The sequence below is a fragment of the Artibeus jamaicensis genome, unplaced genomic scaffold, assembly GCF_021234435.1.
Source record: "Artibeus jamaicensis isolate MK-2021 breed Jamaican fruit bat unplaced genomic scaffold, CSHL_Jam_final contig_76, whole genome shotgun sequence".
Taxonomy (NCBI): domain Eukaryota; kingdom Metazoa; phylum Chordata; class Mammalia; order Chiroptera; family Phyllostomidae; genus Artibeus; species Artibeus jamaicensis.
In genome coordinates, this window is record NW_026521954.1 from 12,739,461 (window position 1) to 12,750,776 (window position 11,316).

Genomic DNA, 11,316 nt, shown 5'->3' on the forward strand with positions numbered 1-11,316 from the left:
CCTCCAATGGCTATTCGGACTGTGCCTCTTTGGATATGGCCGTGTGCTGATATTGAACCTGCCAGATGGGTTTAGGGATGTCAGGAAATTCAGGAGTGAAATCTTAGCAATAAGTAATAACGCATTTTTTACTAAGTTTTCAGGGTTCCTAAGCAGAGATGGTTATGGTTCATGTTGGGCTATTTTTGTAGTGGAAAAATAGATTTTATAGAGAAAATAGACAATATCATTGCTATGGTCTGAATGTAACACCCCAAAATTCATGTTAAATTGATCCTAACCCCCAAGGTGATGATATTAGGAGGTAGGGACTTCAGGAGCTGATGAGGCCATGAGGGTGGAGCCCTCATGGATGGAATTAGTGACCTTGTCAAAGAGACCCCCAGAGAACCTTCCTCACCCCTCTGCCCTGTGAACTTAACAGTGAAAGGAGAAGGAAGCAGGCTCTCACCAGATACCACATCTGCTGATGCCTTGACCTTACACTTCCAGCATCTAGAACCATGAGGAATACATTGCTGTTGTTTATGAGCTACCCAGTTTATGGTATTTCGTTACAGCAGCCCCAATGGACTAAGAGAATCATATCAGAAAATTTGAGTTCAGATATGCATCTTGGCCTGCGTCCTGACGAATGGGCAGTTTGTGTGGCCGTGCTGAGCCACTTTCCAGACCAAAGAGTGGTTCTGCGGATTAAATGAGATCCGGGCAACTCATCTCTTCCAGCATGTTCCCCATTATGGAGGCTCAACAAAGTTTATTAACTCAGAGTTATAGATTAAAACTCAAACGTAAATGCATTTTTGTTGACGTAGCCAAGGGGTCCTATGATGTTTAAAATGGGTGTAAAACATTAAAATTGTATTTGTTATTTTGAACCCATTTGAAAGCTGGTTCAGAAATATATGAGGAGTGTTTGGTGAAGTCTTTTTTAAAAAATTGGGTTGGACGAATGTATGTTTCTGGAACTACTTTGGGCTCCAGCGTGCTCCCTGCACGCCCTGCCCCCAGCACAGGAATGCTCATTCATTCCTTAAGCAGGTACCTGAGGCCTTACCGTGTGTAGAGCATTAGGTCTGAATGTGCTTGCTTTTTTGTTTCTCTTCTCTGTCTCCTAAGCCTCTTGAGTGTGTCCCAAGGAGCCATGGGGTGCATGCGTTCTTGGCGGGTGTTGGTGCTGGAACTGGAGGCTGGATTTTAGGGACAGTGGGAACACCCCCCTCACCTCCACCCTGGGAGTCGCACGTGAGGTCCAACCACAGGATGGGAGGTGGCCCCTTTAATCCTGCATCAGAGCCTTGGCTTCTAAAACCCGAGCCTCCAAAATTTGGACTTATATAACTTATTTGTTTATTTTTAAGCCAGCCCCGTCCAAGTTGAGAACACTTGAGACTCCCTTTTGGAGGAAATTTGGAACTCAACATTATCATTAACTAAGTCAGCAAGCAATGGTTCTGTAAAAATACCAACCGGCATAGTTCCGAGGACTTTTATCGTTATGTTCCCAGCGGAATTACATTGTGTGCTGGTTTCTCTGAAAATTGTTTGTGGGGTTTTATCTCTGTCACTCTGTCTCTGTAAACCAGGGCCTGAGTCTAAGGGGGGCCGGACTTCTTGCTGAGTACAAGCACCCTTCATTTGATAAGGGACCATGTTCCCTGATTGACCCTAGTGATTCTCCAACCAGTGTACAGCAGTGAGCCTCTGGAAGACACACTGCTCTTTGCAGAGCACTGCGAAGCAGAGAATAAAAGACAAATATCTCTGGGCCACATCAGATGTCCTTTTATATCAGATTCTAGATGTAAGGGAACCGGTGCCAAGGGCCCGACTGAAATGTATATGAAGAAGATGGTCGTTACTGTTATTTCTATTAGGGAAAATATTGGAAATTCTCTAAATGTTTAGCAAGAGGAGAATAAATAAATGATGACCATATTCAACACACCCATTAAAGATTCATCAGAGTTATAGAGATTCTTGGGAGAGTTTTTAATGGTGTGAGAGAAGTGTTGATGATTTGTAAGGTTTAAAAAAGTTGTGAAGTATGAGGGCAGCTAGCTTTCTGGACAGAAATCCTTAGGAAATAACATCACAATTTGAGGAGAGATTATATCTCTGTGTAATGGGGTTATGGCTAGTTTTTATTGTTTCCTTATACTTTTCAGCATTTTCAAACTTTTCCACCATGAGCTTTTATTGCTTTCATCGTCAGGAAATAAAATGACTGTCAGGCAGCCAGCTTTCCTGGTGGCGTCAGATCCGGGTCCACGTTTTCTTTACCATTTTCCTCGGCCCTCATTACTGTCTATCCTCACATGACTTCTCCAAGCAAGGATCTGGAGGAGAAGGCTGGGGACCCACGATGTTCCCCAGTGCCCAGAGCCGCCGCAGTTTCTCCTGGCACACGGAGGCGTGTGGGCATCTGGGAGCTGCACACGTTCTGTCCAGGTTGCTGTGTGCAGACTCAGAGCTCCAGAAACTGAAGAAGGAAGCCAGGCTGAAGGGCGCTTTGCATCTACTGACTGATCCCATCTTTGGGCAAGAAAGATCTGTGGCAGGGTACCCCTTCCCTCTGCCTACCCCCACCTTCTCTGCTCCCCTACTGCATGGTTGACTGAAGTGCCGATAGGTATTTTCAAGTTCTGGTGAGGCCGCCTGGTTCAAGCAAGGTGACAAGGCTACTCACACTGAGCTTTGAATGGTGGCCAGCCCAGAGGAGACTGGGTTATTCCTCGGGCCAGCTAATTCCTTCAGTCCTGCGGGTTTCCTCCATGTGTTAAGTGGATGTAACATGACTCTGAGCTTCTCTTGGAGCTGTGTCCCGTGACCTCATCGACCACGACCACTGCCTATGCACGCTGCGGTGACACGTTCTCTCCTGGCGTTGACGGGTAGTGTTGAAGGGGGACTTGGGCTGGGAGTGAGGAACATGACTTTTGTTAAGAATGTTTGTAGGAAAGGAGCGGAGTTTTTTTTGGGTTTTTTTGTGCCCAAGCACGGTGATAATTCCATTACATCCAGCAACTCGTGGGTGATTATTTACTTTTGAACAAGGCATGTATGAGTTCCCCCACACTCTCTAGAAAGCTTAGCTTTCTCCATTCCCATCCATTCATCCTTTTCCTTTAAGGCCTGGAGCTCCCTGTGGTGTTGTGGGACTGGTATTGGTCTTGAAATCAGTGGGTCTGGGTTGAAAAGCTTATCTCTATTCTGATTTACAACCACTGTGGCTTCAGGCAAGTTGCTTAATCTTCTAAACTTCTCCTCCCCACCTTTAAAATAGGAATAATAATGCCAGCCTCAGGGAGTTATTCCAGAGTAGGCTTGTCGGATTTAGCAAATAAAAATAGAGATGTCCTCCCCCTTGTTAAATTGGAATATCACACAAACAAAAATAATTTTTAAGTATAAGTATGTCCTAACTATCCCATGGGACACACTTATAGCTAAATGCTGGTCATTGTTTATCTGCTATTCCAATTAAACTGGGTATCTGACCTTGTACCTGAGAATCCTACTCTTGAGGAGGAAATACAGGAATTTACTTGAAAGTCCCTGGCCATGGCTCAGTGAGTCCTCTTTCCACTGTACCCTCCTCTCCCGGCTGGGTCCCACAACATGAGTAGTTGCTTCCCCGCCTCCACAGCAGAGGAAGGAAGACTGGGTGACCAGACTGTGCAGGGAGGTGCGGGTGATCGGGAAGAGGCCGTTTCTACAGGAGCAGTAAGAGAGCCCAAGACACACACGCAGGCTGGTAGGAGCTGAACCTCTGCTTCACAGACACTTTCAGGACCCTAGCAAATAGTGCCCCCGGACCTGTGCCTTTAACACACTGCTCTGTGTCAGCCTCTCAATGGGGGTGACACCACAGGCCCAGGAGGAGCCCAATGGGGGTGCCAACCACAGGCACCCCCCCCTCCATGGGCTTCATAGGCCACCTATTGTGTCAGAGGGACTTTCCTGGAGGTGATTTTTTTTTTTTTTCCACAAACAAGGGGTAAAGGTGACTGACACCCCAGAGACCAACCATACTGCAACTGGGGGGAAACCCGAGCTACGTGCTAACACGGGCCTGTTCCCCCTCGGGTCTCCTCCTCACTGCCTCCTAACTGACCCCCCCCACAGCTCGTGGGGTGGAGGCGGACAGGTGGCAGGCCCATGCTTGGGCCTTTGTGCGTCTCACAAGCTGCTGGGGCGCCCCCGGAACCGAAGCTCAGGGTATAATTTTCCTTTTCTGATCATCCGAATCCCAGGCGAGCAGCTCAGCTGTCATGGGCGTCAGGGGATGTTTTCCAGCAGTACGGACACTGGGGCCAAGAGAGCGCGGGCGTGCCGAAGGCATTTCCCCTGCCGTTCAGCTGCGCCTTGCCTTTGGTCTGGGCATTAGAAAACGGTGCCTTTCCCCACAGCCGCAGATGGAAGTTTTGAATTTCATTACGGTGGGAAGACAACGTGAAGGGAAAACACCGCTTGCTGCATTTCCCAATCTGCCCTGCGTTTCCTCATGCCCCGCCTCGCCCGGTTTTAAAATTAGAGATCACTTTAATGCCTCTTCTCAGACATATATTTAAAGTTAAGAAAAATAAAACTATTTCAAGCCATGCTCGGCATGAAAAAAAAAAAAAGAAAGGAAAAGAAAAAAATAATTTAAAGTGACACCTCCGCGATTCTGGTCTCAAGTTATCGCTGTCAGCTTGTTACTTCTATTTTGGTAGAGAAGCCGTAACGTCAAGGACGTACTGTTAAAACTGTTCGATGCTCATCTGTGTGTCACACTTAGCACTGTCTCCCAGAGATGCGGCTCTGCCTCGCGGAGTCACTGGAAGCCAGGGATTCCGGTCTGCGGCCAGGTCTGAGTGAGACACTTTCTCCATTTTGGGCACTGGACTTTGCACGCACGAGCCTACTGTACTCCCAGAACTCTATAAAGAAGGTGTTTTCACTGGCCCCACTTTACAGGTAAAGAAACTGAGACTGGGAGAAGTCAAGAAAAGGTCGTCTTGCTAGTAAGTGAAAGTCAGATTCTAATCAGAACAGTCTTGAGTTCAGAGTCCATGCAATCACCTCTCTCTTTAACTTCTTAGGGGAAAAAAAAGAAGGTATTGATACTACCACTTGCCAGGAAAAAAGCAGACAACAGTGAAGTTGAAGGATGAGTTCATTCAGTACTAAGTGTTAAGTACGTTCTTCCCATAACTTCTAATGCATCGCATGCAGTTCCTAACTTGCATAGGGGTTGGATTCCAAAAGTTGATTGAAAAGCAATTTCCCCATCCTCTTCTGCACGCCAAGGCGCTTCGCACACGCCTCTCCTGTTACACTCAGCACATTGTCTCTCAGTTGCCTACCCATCTCTCTCCCACAGGGCTCCCGGCTGCTCAATAGCAGGGACTTCACCATGTATTTCCTTGGGTATTCCCAGCACCTAGCACAGTGCCCAGTCCATGGAGGCACAAAGTATACATTTGTTGTATGAAATTACAACTCATTTGTTTGGAACTCAACACACACTTCCCCGAAGAATGTATTACAAATGGAAGTGGAATTGTAATGTTGCCAGCCAGCAGAGAAGAAGTTTACTTAATTTATCTTGTAGTCTATCATTAAGTTATTTGAAGCTGTGGGTATAGGGTCAGACATAGATGAAATTTCACAAGGGTCAGAGTTCATCTTTGACTCCCTCCAAACTGCCTGTTTTCCCTACACCTTCCATCCATGAGTATCATTGTTGCCAAGCTTCCTACTCAATATCCAGGAGTGGTCCCTTGCACAGACCTTCCCTGCTCTTACCCTGAATAATCTATCAGCCCTCCTTACTTAGTTAAAATTCTCATTTCCTGAGTGCAGCTGAACTCAGTTGATTCTCAGTAGGGGAAAAAAAATCTGATTGAATTAATTTTTACTTATGTGTGAATGGTTGCCCTAATGTCCCTCCACCTTTATTGCCATTCCCTCCAATCACCCCCCCCACCATGCCAAGCATATGACTATTTATAGCACAGTAGTTAAGATTAGGTTTGGAGACAGAGGTCAGTTGGAATCCTGGGTCTAATACTAAGTTATGTGGCCTGGGTAGATTAATTTCTGTGAGGCCTCAGTTCTCTCATCTGTGAAAAGGGAATAATAGTAGTTATGAAGAGAGCTAATAGTTTTATTGTACTTATCAGTGTTATATCACATGTTGGGTACAGTTCTAAGGACTTTTTATTCATTGATTCACTCTATCTTCACAACAACCCTGTGAGGCAGATACTCTGATTATTGTTATTATAAGATTTTTAATGGTAAAGTAACCATTATTTATTCCCTGCCTTCAAAAAAGGCTTTGAAGCAGAATGCTACATTGATAAAAATTTCTGGCAGCATGGGTGGGAGAGGACAGTCATTCCCAGGGGCAGGTTTTTCAGGGCGCTGCTTCAGGTCACCTGGGGCTAAGCTTTATCCTCGGAGTCCATTCCCTTAAGCCATTCCTATTTCCATAGCTTCCTTCTCTCCTCTGCCTCTGAATGTGCCAAATCTGCAAGTGGTCCAAGTTTTTTTTTTCTAGCCCCTTTCTTTCTTTTTTAATTTTTTCACATAGCCATGGCAGCTGCAAGGGGGTGGGGGCCAGGCGGACGACAGCAGCTGTTAGTGTGTATGGGGCCTCTGTAGTCTTTCTTTGTGAGTCAGGGGCCGTCTGTATATATCACAGGCTACCACCTGGCAAGACATTTAGTTCCATCCATGTTATTGAAATGTTTCCTGGATGATATCATAAATGCATAAGGATGAGAGGAACTTCAAGATGTTGATTTCCAGCCCCTCACTGCCCTGCAGCCTTGTGCTGAAACATTCTCGGGCGATTTACCCCCTAGTTTAGCAGACGGCTTTGGATTTGCTCTCTAGTCCTTCCCACTTGCCAGATGCAGAGATTTTCAAGCCAGTGGGGTATGCATTTCAACAGAAGTAACAGTGTAGTCGTGGAAAACACTGATCAGAAGCCAAGGCGCAGGCAGGTGGCAGGCTTGTCACTCAGGCCCCTTGCAGTGGAATCTTTGTGATTAAGTAAGTTCACTTCTCTGGGCCTCAGTTTCCTCTCCTGTCAAACACGGTGGGTGGCCTAAACTATTTCTGGTTGCCCCGGAGCTTCCGGGCTCTGATTCTCCGATGAACTGCCCTGGATGGATGGCTGTCCCTCCTTGCCGATGTTACCCCAGTCGGGGACAGTCCATCATGACCCTTGTCGGCCTTTTCAAATGCTTTCTCATCCTTAAAACTGAGAAATCTCCCCTACATAACTAAGAATTTCTTGTAGTTTGAGGTTTTTTGTTGTCATTGTTATTAGGACTTCTGAAAAACATGAATAGAATTTTCCTCTGCATTCCTATTGCAGTGACCCTTTTATACACACACAGCGACATTTCTGTTTTAACCTAGATGATTAGTTTTTAAAGACTTAGTAGCAGATATTCTACTTTTATATGATTACATATTTAAGAGCTATTTAACATACACCATTTCATTTGAACCTCAAACTAAAAACTGGAAGGGAAATTGTACTCAATTTTATATGTGAACAGATGCAGGATGAATCAACTTAAATACCTTCAACAAATATCTTATCCCACAGTCACTATAGATGTGCAAGAGTCAGGACCTAAACCCAGGTCTTTTCACTCAGAGTCTAGTGGTCAGGCCATGAGGACACATTCATTGAAACCCCTGCCCTCCACCAGCCAACACATCAGCTCCCCTTGTTTGAGTTTCTGCCGTGTCCTGGGTACCTTAGCAGGCACTGACTTGCATACAACATCTCAAATGTTTGCAACAGTGGTGCAGGGAAAGTATTATCATACTCAGCTTATAAATGGAATAAATCAAAGTTCAGAGAGATTAAGTATTAAATAGTTGTGTGATGGCTAATGTATGCTGAATGCAAAATCAAACCTAAACTTGTTCTTTTGGCAGCGCCGCCTTTCACTTAAATATACGTCACCCAAAATAAAATACAGTATAGTTTTAATCTTGAGGATTTTTTAGGCCACATAACAAAAATCAGAGAAATGGGTTGAATTCCGTCTGGCCAATTCAAACCTCATGCAGTTGCCCTTAAAGTTTCCTGTTGTGCTTTATTCTACTTCATGGACTTTAAACAATTTTTTATTTTCCAGTATTTCAAAAATATTTTTTTGTTGCTTTTTTCCTGGGTCCTCCTAAAAGTGAGCATGGAATTCTTAGTTAGAGCTCCAATGATGGCCAGTCATAGAGTGGGATTCTAGCTTACTTCCTTATTCCCAAACTCCAGATTCTGCTTCCCAGGATCATTGTACGGTTATTCAAAATCTATTTTCCTGGCCATTTTCCCTGGTTAACCCTTGTCCATTTTGTATCTGTCTAATTCATTGCCTAGTCTTTTTTAAAAAGTTTTTATTTCATTATTATTATATTTTATAATCCTTACTGAAGGACATGCTTATTGACTTTGGAGAGAGGGGAAGGGAGGGACAGAGAGGGAAAGATACACTGATTGGTTGCCTTTTGCACGTGCCCCAACCAGGGACCAAACCTGCAACCCAGGCAAGTGCCCTGACCAGGAAGTGAACCTGTGATCTTTCATTTTCGGGGACAGAGCTCCAACCAGCTGAGCCACACCGGCCAGGGCTCATTCCTTATTCTTAAGCACACTAACTTTACCTGTGAAATGGGGATAGTGATTCCTGTCCTGTCCTCACCTCATAGTTCTGGTGACATTCAATCCAGTGATGTATAAAGAAAGCACTTGGAAAAGTAGGAAAAAACATCAGCACAGAGGATTATAGTATATTTGGCTTTTGCAAAACCTAAACCATAGAAAAGAAGCTAAGTAATCAGGATTGTTTAGTTGAGCTAAGATTTGTATGTTCCAGATTTATTTATTACGTATATAATTATAAAATAATTTCATTCATCATTAAGTTATTTTAAAAGAAAGAATTTATGTGCTCTATTTAGAGCACTTTCATACCGTAGCTAGGGTTGGTTAGATGCAGTATGGGTGCTTCCCTCAGGTGGCTTTTCACCTGTAGACTCCTTGGCTGCTCTCCTACAGAACCTCACCCCTTCTGCTGTGGCTATGGTCCCTGCAATAGTCTTTTCTTATGGAGGTCCCCACATTGTTCAGGAGAAGAGCACATTTTTTTAAAGTTAATGTTTAATGTTTGCACACTTCCATGATGATGATGAACCTCTGGCATCCACTGACTGAGAAAATGCTCCATGACAGAAGGACAGAACCGACAGTAAGACTTTTAAATGGACTCATATTTAGTCAATCACAACCGCATCCACATGCTTTGGGAAAACACACAGACAGGACTGACACGTTCTCCCACCGGGCATGCTTACCAACACTCAGTAAATGTTTGTCAGAAAAAGCACAAATGAGAAGAGAATGAAAATTCGCAGACAGTGCTTGTGGTAAATGTGGACTTGTGACCCTTTGTCACAGATCCATTCCCCAACCCTTGCCCCCGGGGGCCAGAGCTCGGAGCTTGGAAAACTACTTGTATGGTTTCCCAAATACCCAGTATACAGGAGGCACTCAATAATTGTGCACTGAATGTAGGAATTAATGAATGAATGCCACTTCGTCTCCCAAGTAGATTACAGTTTTGAGGACAGCACGGTACATTGCAGGCCCGGCGCATCACCTTCGCAACGCAGCTAAGAAACGCAGCCTCCTTCCGCATAAACAACCAACCTGATTAGTATCACCTACGAGCAGATGCACCTTGGGAGGAGCTTATGAAAAGGGAACATCTAGAGTTCAAAGGGAATAGAGGTGCCTTGGATTCTAGAAAATTCCTTGCATCTAAAGGGAATAGAGATGCCTTTGAAAGACAAAGTAAAAGAAAGTATGGAGTTAGAAAAACATGAGTAGATGTGAGAGAGTTCCTAAGGAAGAGCAGTGCTGTGCGCCCTAAGAAAGGGAGAGCATCTTGCGAGTGGAACAGAAGCCTCCTCCTTGGGAATCCGCCTCAGTCTCCTGCTGAGTAAGCGGAGGCCTCCGCAGAGAGGAGGCCGTGTGACCAGAACACGCTCAGACAGACACTGACACAGCGCAGGAGACGGTTAGCTCATGGTACCGTGAAGTGGCAGAGGCAAAAAGCAAGTGACTTATTCACAAAGCATGAATTAAACAGTACATATTTCTACGGACCTTGTGACACAGAGCATGTGTGAGTGGGCCGACTTACCTCAACAACGCTGGATAGAGCAGTCCGATCATCCTGAGACAAGCTCCTGACACTGGCTCTTTTGGAGGTTCAAGTGTCCCGAAACGCTGTAGAGTGTCTTGCGCTGGGTCTGGTGGCTACTTCACCTTGCAACAAAGGAAGTGAAAGTGTCAAGATGAAGAGGACTTGAAAGTCAACATTCCCTCTAAGGGGAAAAAATGCAGACACAAGCCCTTTTTTACAAAAAAATTGTAGGGTGGAGGGTTCAGAAATGCTTTGATTGTAGAGAACATCTGTAAAGGCAAACAAGAAATAACCCTTCTTATTTCTGGTGTTTCCTCAGCTTATCCTGAAATCTTGGGCCTGGTTTTTATATACAAGCAGCTTGGAAACAAATTTCCAAAGGAAAAATGGCGAGAAATGATGCTACAGCTGCTTTTGGTTCATTTGATTTTCTTTCATGTTTCGTGGCTGCCTTGATATTTCTGACCTCACTTTCTTTTGTTGAATGGCAATTGCTGGGGGAATTGGATTTCCCAGTCCTGCACAGGACCTTAGCCACAGTTTGGTTGGCATCACAGTTTTGTTGCTATGAAAGCTGAGGTACAGTGATGTAAAGCTCCATCCACAGGTCTTTCTAACCCATAACATCACACTCACCATGCGCCATAACCCCGAAGTTACTCTCCTGATCAGCGGTTCAACCCAGGTGCAGCATAGCTGTGGCCTCTTCAATCTCCTCATCTGTCCCACTTTAATGAGACATATGTCAGCCGAATGGGTATTTCCTCTGGAGTGAGGGTCCTGGGTGGGCCTGCTGGCTTTGGAGTGGATGGAGGGTACCAGATAGGAGTATATGACCAAGGACACGTGCAGGGGAGCCTGGCTGCTCAGGATGTCCTGGTCCTGCCACTTAGTAGCTGTGTGACCTTGACAAGTTACTTAACTTTTTTGTGGCTCAGTCTGTTCATCTATAAAATGGGAATGATGGTGGTATGTCTTTCCTATGACTGTCATAAAGATTAAATAGATTAATACACATGAAGTGCCTAGAACTGTACCAGATAGATGACAGATACTTGGTAAAGGCAGATATTATTATTATTGATGTGTTTTGTGA

The 11,316-nt window shown here is 44.9% G+C and overlaps 1 protein-coding gene across 2 annotated transcripts in view; it reads right to left on the reverse strand.

Moving 5' to 3' along the window:
• The window catches only part of RBPJ (recombination signal binding protein for immunoglobulin kappa J region), a 220,256-nt gene extending 209,947 nt beyond the window's left edge, over window positions 1-10,309 (reverse strand). Inside the window, exon 1 of one of the 2 annotated variants that reach the window (XM_053672325.1) lies at window positions 10,218-10,309. In XM_053672325.1, coding sequence (XP_053528300.1) covers window positions 10,218-10,249 — 32 coding nt within the window. In that variant the 5' untranslated portion in view covers window positions 10,250-10,309. The remainder of the gene's footprint in view (window positions 1-10,217) is intronic. The other variant, XM_053672324.1, reaches the window with a different exon arrangement.
• Between the last annotated feature and the right edge of the window lie 1,007 nt (window positions 10,310-11,316).